At 39.6% G+C, this 6982-nt stretch overlaps 1 protein-coding gene across 1 annotated transcript; it reads right to left on the minus strand.

Moving 5' to 3' along the window:
* Positions 1 to 264: 264 nt before the first annotated feature.
* On the minus strand, positions 265 to 5993 carry LOC128512060 (GTPase IMAP family member 8-like). Its single transcript, XM_053485188.1, has 3 exons — positions 5955 to 5993; positions 3985 to 4680; positions 265 to 1330 (listed from the first exon to the last, which is right to left on the minus strand). The coding sequence occupies exons 1-3, from the start codon at positions 5974 to 5976 to the stop codon at positions 726 to 728; spliced, it is 1323 nt and encodes a 440-aa protein (XP_053341163.1). The 5' UTR covers positions 5977 to 5993; the 3' UTR covers positions 265 to 725.
* Positions 5994 to 6982: the final 989 nt, after the last annotated feature.

Below are 6982 nucleotides of genomic sequence, written 5' to 3' on the forward strand. Positions count from 1 at the left end.
TCTTTCATTGTTTTGTCCCTGTTAAGACATTACAAAAACTATATAAGAAACTTACTATGAATTTCAAAGCACGTATATGGGCATCTCATTTCATCCTTATAAAAATAATATGAAGCACATATACACACATTTATCATGAAAAATCTGTTGTAAAACAATAAAATTCATGTTTGCTTCAGCATTGGAAACAATATTGTTTTAGGCTAACTATTTATACACAATTCTTCATTGTACTTGGTCAGGCTTTTAGATAAAGTCCTTCCATGCGCCATCTGGCGGATATTCAGTGAAGCACAACCTAAAGCTTTATGCTCTCGATGAAAAAAGTTCATGTGACCTGGTCCAGAGTGACCCTATTCCAACGCGATGGGCGTGTCAGGGTAAGAAGGGAAGCGCATGAAGCGATGCTCCCTTCATGCATAGTGTCCACGGTACAAGTCTCTGGAGGCACTTCAGTTGCTCAGGTCAAGACTCAGCAAAGTTATGCGGCAATAAAATTAAGTCAGCTGACAACCTGAATGTACTGAATCACCAGGTTATCTATGGAGTTTGTCTCACCTGATGACAACTATGATACTAAGTTAATACTTAAAGAAATTAATATGACATTAAATAAATTCATAAATCGCATATGAATTATACATGAATCGATGAATAACATGTAATCAAATGTTTTAGTACCGTTCCTTTTTCCGGTCTCCTCCACTTCTGCTTTCTAATGTTTCTTAATAAGTTTGGGTCCAGTTCCAAATATGGCCTTCGTTTACTGCCACCATCTCTTCTATCTTCTCCAGCAACTCTAAAACCTGAGTGTTGTCATTTCTGTCTTTATTGTTAAAAACATGATATCTGTTTCCACATTTCTCAACCAGCCACTGAAGAGCCCGTCCTTCGCTCTCAATGTGTCTCTCTATGGTTGTGTCTCCTAAAGAGTCTCCAAATGTAAAGAGCACCATAGTGTGACTCCAGACACTCACATTGAGGAGGCTCAGGTAATGAACTAAAGATTTTCTCTGTTTTTCCTCAAAGGCGAAGTCTAAACTCACAATCAGCAGTACAGCGTGTGGACCTGGAGGACACATGGACATGCTGAGTACAATCTCTTCAAGTAAACCAGTAGTGATGTTTTTCCAACTTTTATTTCTCTGCCACCCTGGAGCTTCAACCACAGTGATGATCCTTCCTGCTACTAATCCTTGTCTCTTCACACTCTGGTCACTCTGGTCTAACCCAAATTTTTCAGTGCTCAGGATGGTATTTCCTGATGAACTTTTTCCAGCATTCCTATAACCCAGCAGCACAATTCTCACTTCTGAGAGATGATATAGATCTGTAGAACAGAAAAAAAAGACATTGAGTCTTTGTAATAATTTGTATCTGAATTAATAAAACATAACTGTACTGTGGTATATCAAAAGTTGGTCACACTGCATGGTCAGCAATTAGGAACACCTTGTAAGTGCTTTTTGTAGCCAGGTCTGAGTCTATTAATTCTTGTTTGGAGATTTCAGCCAATTTTTACTTTTAAAAGTCCTGTGAGATTCCCTGGCTGTCCTGATTGCACTGCTCGTCTGAGGTCTATCCACAGATTTGTGATGATGTTTTGGTCAGGGGACTGTGAGGGTCATGCAAATCTTTCATCTTGAGCCTCCTGAATTAACGCATTGAGTATATTGTGGCGTGCTTAGGATCATTATCCTGTTGTACAAACAATTCTCTTTTTGTATGTTTTTATTTGTGTATTTGTGATGTTTGCCTTCAAATTTAGCTGGAATCTATTCAAATCAGATTTTGCTTAATATTCAGGTCCTTCAAAGTTTTTGGGTCTTCCAGACTGCAACTTAAACCCCACCGTTCCTGTTAACTGCAATTGATTAATTATTTTATTAACTATGATCTTCTCTTATAGGCTTCTCCTGCATTGTGGCCATCAATTATTGTCCTCAGAGTGCTACGCAGTTGCTTAGAGGAGCCCATTTCTCTTGATTGTTGGGAGAAGGTTTGAGGAGTCATAGTATTTATAAAACTTCAACAAAATGCTATATCAACTGGTGATGATTCTGAACAAGCTAACAAACCTAACCAATTTAAATTTGTGCAGTTTTCGAATCTTTTGGGGTGCCTTTTTTTTTTTTTTTTTTTTTTGCATTGTGCTTCTTTGCTTTTTTCATTTTCTATACTGCGTATCCTGTAGAGGGTTGCAGGGGGGCCTGGAGCTTATCCGAGGGTATTTGGGAACAAGGGAGGTCACACCCTGGATGGTGCCCATCCATCACAGGACACACAAATACAATGGAAAACCAATCAGCCTAACCTGCACGTCTTTGGACAGTGAAAGGAAACCTGCCAAGCACAGGGAGAAATAGCATACCCTGCGCACAAGGACATGAGGGAGTCGAACCCTCGACCCTGGACGTGTGAGGCCACAGTGCTAACCACTATGCCACCATGCTTCTTTTCTTTTTTTTTTTACTTAGATATTAGAAAAACTAAAACAATAGACTAAACTAAAACAATACACTAATCTCGTTTAAAATGTGAAAAGGAATGCTCCTTAACTTAATGTCATTTGAAGTTCGGTTCTTCTTTTACTTACTTTACTAATCTTATTTTTAAAAATTATTTGCATGCCACTTTACACTCATCTAAAGGATTATTATTTCTCATTAATGCAATTATCTAATCAACCAATCACATGGCAGTTGCTTCAATGCATTTAGGGGTGTGGTCCTGGTCAAGACAATCTCCTGAACTCCAAACTGAATGTCAGAATGGGAAAGAAAGGTGATTTAAGCAATTTTGAGCGTGGCATGGTTGTTGGTGCCAGACGGGCCGGTCTGAGTATTTCACAATCTGCTCAGTTACTGGGATTTTCACGCACAACCATTTCTAGGGTTTACAAAGAATGGCGTGAAAAGGGAAAAACATCCAGTATGCGGCAGTCCTGTGGACGAAAATGCCTTGTTGATGCTAGAGGTCAGAGGAGAATGGGCCGACTGATTCAAGCTGATAAAAGAGCAACTTTAACTGAAATAACCACTCGTTACAACCGAGGTATGCAGCAAAGCATTTGTGAAGCCACAACACGCACAACATTGAAGCAGATGGGCTACAACAGCAGACGACCCCACCGGGTACCACTCATCTCCACTACAAATAGGAAAAAGAGGCTACAATTTGCACGAGCTCACCAAAATTGGACAGTTGAAGACTGTAATATTGCCTTGTCTGATGAGTCTCGATTTCTGTTGAGACAATTCATATGATAGAGTCAGAATTTGGCGTAAACAGAATGAGAACATGGATCCATCATGCCTTGTTACCACTGTGCAGGCTGGTGGTGGTGTAATGGTGTGGGGGATGTTTTCTTGGCACACTTTAGGCCCCTTAGTGCCAATTGGGCATCGTTTAAATGCCACGAGCTACCTGAGCATTGTTTCTGACCATGTCCATCCCTTTATGACCACCATGTACCCCTCCTCTGATGGCTACTTCCAGCAGGATGATGCACCATGTCACAAAGCTCGAATCATTTCAAATTGGTTTCTTTAACATAACAATGAGTTCACTATACTAAAATTGCCCCCAGTCACCAGATCTCAACCCAATAGAGCATCTTTAGGATGTGGTGGAACGGGAGCTTCGTGCCCTGGATGTGCATCCCACAAATCTCCATCAACTGCAAGATGCTATCCTATCAATATGGGCCAACATTTCTAAGGAATTCTTTCAGCACCTTGTTGAATCAATGCCAAATAGAATTAAGGCAGTTCTGAAGGCAAAAGGGGGTCAAACACCATATTAGTATGGTGTTCCTAATAATCCTTTAAGTGATTGTATGTCCCATATGCAGAAAAGCATGTCCAGAAGAGATTTATTCTTTCTATGCCAATTCAATATGCCAGCAAGAAAAATATTTTATTAATTAAAAAATGAATTTTATTTTTGTTAAAGAAATATGAGCGCCTTAATGAAATGACTTACACATGTGACTTCTAATATATTCTTTTTGATGTGATCCTCTTATTCTCCTCACTGTTGCTCTCCTTTCCTCTTCTTCCTTCCTCCATCTCACATCTTGTAAGATCTTTGGGTCTATTTCCAAATGGCAGCCGCTGTTTCCTGCCACCATCTTCTCTATCTTCTCCAGCAGTTCTGTGACCTGTGTGTTATTATTTCTGTTTTCATAGTTGAAAACATGATATCTGTTTCCACATTTCTTAACCAGCCACTGAAGGGCCTTCCCTTGACATGCTATATACTCCTCTATGGTTTGGTCTCTTCGCCATTCCTCACAGGTGAACAGAAGTATAACGTGACTCCAGACTCTTTCGGTGAGGAGCATCATACATCCTTTTAACATGTCTTTTTCACTCTCCCATGAACTGCAGTCCAACCGCATAACCAGCAGTACAGCGTGTGGACCTGGAGGACACATGGACACACTGAGCACAATCTCCTGCCTGAGCACCTGCTTTATAGCTTTATTCCTCTGCCATCCTGGAGCTTCAACCACAGTGATCTTTCTCCCAGATACTTCTCCCTGTCTCTTAACACACTGTGCACTTCCTCGTAAGTCAAAGTCCTCTTTTCCCAGGATGGTGTTTCCAGCTGTACTTTTCCCTGTAGTCCTACCGCCCAGCAGCACAATCCTTACTTCTGAGAGAAGGTCCATGCCACCTGCAATCATAAAATAAAAGTTGACACTCAAAAATAACACATTCATTCAATTATCATATTAATTTATTTAGCATTACAGTAAATCTTGTTAAAAATTAAAACTGGAAAGGGCATTTGCAATATTTAACATTAATATATTCCAGCATGGTTCACACAATACTTCATGTTGAACAATGTGGTGATTTCAATAGATACCGGTACATTACCTTAGATGTTTCCTTCATGATGCAGGGGCATATGTTTCTTTATGTCATATTATGGCCAAAATCTACCTCAAACTCCAAACCCCAAAACAAATCACAGCCTACAGATATGACCACCATGGACTACGGTTACAAACACTGCACTATACAGTCACATTCACACTCAACTGAGTTCACTCATGAACACCTGTTTAAAATTAGTCACACCCTTTATAAACAGACTTTCTACTTATGCTCACTGCAAAGTAATAGCTCAGTTTGATCTTGACTGCTGACTATTAAAGATTTATATTCTGTATTATAATTGACTCATGTTTTGACCTTTTTTTATTCTCCATTGGTTTTTATTTTTGGATCTTGGAGTTGCCTGTAGTATCCGGTTTGCTCATTGACCATCCTTCTGCCTGGCTCTGTGTAAAATCTCGCTTCAAGTCTTGTGTCATGTCTCCATTTAACTGCCTGAATGGTTTTTATTTTAAAAAATAAATAAAGAAATTAAAAAGCGTCTATTCTGAAAATTGCATCTGCCAAAGTGCAGGTAATCATTGCCCAATGAAGGTGATCTGATTTAAATAAATTTTTGTTTTCTGTTGTATAAATATTATTCATGTGGTCATCATAAGGTATTATAAGACGAATACTTAGTGACTACAAATTCTTCAAGAGAAAAGATACAGCCACTTCTGTATAGTGGATTCTCCTCCATCAGTAGCTTAACTGTCACAAGAGAAGCCTTACCTTCCCCATGGCATGGTATGATGTTTTCACAATACATCCACATGAATATCAAACCACTATGCAAAGTCTTGGCGCCTTGACTTGCTTAGACAATTTTTTATATCATGTTAGATGATATATGCTTGGCCTTCCTTGCTGTGGATTACTTCTGTTGACTACTGCAGTGGTTTCTGATCTTCGACAGCTTTTAAACTCTGCCACTAAGTATAACATACTACCGCTATGCTCAGCCTGTCAACTTGTCAACACCCCTGACATTTGTAAAAAATAAATGGTAAAAATGGCAAAAATAAATAAATAAATTATATGCCCAATTACAATCCAAAAACTTACCAGACATGTTACTGCAGGCCATCTTTGACTACTTCTCTGTAATAAAACAAACAAACATTTGACTTCTTTTAAAACATTTGACATCTTTAAACCACTACTTATATTTAAAATATTTAGTGGTAAAACAAACATGTAACAATGATATCTAATCTAATATAACATAACATAACATAGTATAATATTCTATAAAACAATACAGTGAAATGCTATACAGTGCGCTAAACCAGCATAAAACAGAACAGTCTCCTTATGACCTGGGGACAGATAGTAATGTCGAGAAACCGGCATGTGACTTCATTAGGTAGCACCAGGTAGATAGAAGCAGGTAGATAACAACTTTGGCTCTTGACGAAGGCGGTCGCATCTGCTCTCCCTCCCTTATCTCTCCCCGCTTGCTTCTCTTGTCTGTCTGTCTTGTGAATACTATTCAGAGACTCTCTTCGCCTTGCGAAAATAAAAAGGAATATGGATTTGATCCAGTGGTCTCTGAATGCAATTGACACGATCTTCTCGACGAGAAGTGTGGGTTCTGGGGAACCTACTTGTCCTGCTGGGACGTTTGCTGCTGGATACACGATGGACGGTTGGGAGAAGTGGCGCATTGTGTGCCTGGCCGCACTGTCTCTGGAGGATGTTGAAGATATCTACCTATTCGGAACTCTGATAACAGGGATTCTGCTGATTGGATTAGGTGGGATACTTGGATATCGAAAAATTTTTAAAGCAGTCAGTCTCAACCCCAAGAGACTGGCTGGCTGGGAAATTGTGGTGACGAGAGCTGTCAGTAATCAGACTGTGGTTCTGGACCGCAAATTGGATAACATCTTGGTGAGACTAGCAGCTATGCAACGTGATTTGGACAGACCTGGAGACCAGTGATGGACATTAAATATCTGTGAAATTGGCAGATATTGATCGAAACCTGGAAAATATGTTTTTCTTTTTCGGCTGCCCTTTTTCTTTCCAGCTACTGCATTTCAAGGCCGTGGCTGGAGACATAACTAACTCCCCGAAGACCAAGAAACGAA

This window comes from Clarias gariepinus, chromosome 24 (assembly GCF_024256425.1).
Source record: "Clarias gariepinus isolate MV-2021 ecotype Netherlands chromosome 24, CGAR_prim_01v2, whole genome shotgun sequence".
In the NCBI taxonomy this organism is placed as follows: domain Eukaryota; kingdom Metazoa; phylum Chordata; class Actinopteri; order Siluriformes; family Clariidae; genus Clarias; species Clarias gariepinus.

Coding starts and splice junctions, on each gene's coding strand:
- LOC128512060 (XM_053485188.1), bottom strand. CDS start 5,976: ATGGCCTGCAGTAACATGTCTG. Junction 4,681..5,954: donor GGCCTGCAGTAACATGTCTG/GTAAGTTTTTGG, acceptor TTATGATTGCAG/GTGGCATGGACCTTCTCTCA. Junction 1,331..3,984: donor ATATATTAGAAGTCACATGT/GTAAGTCATTTC, acceptor TCTGTTCTACAG/ATCTATATCATCTCTCAGAA.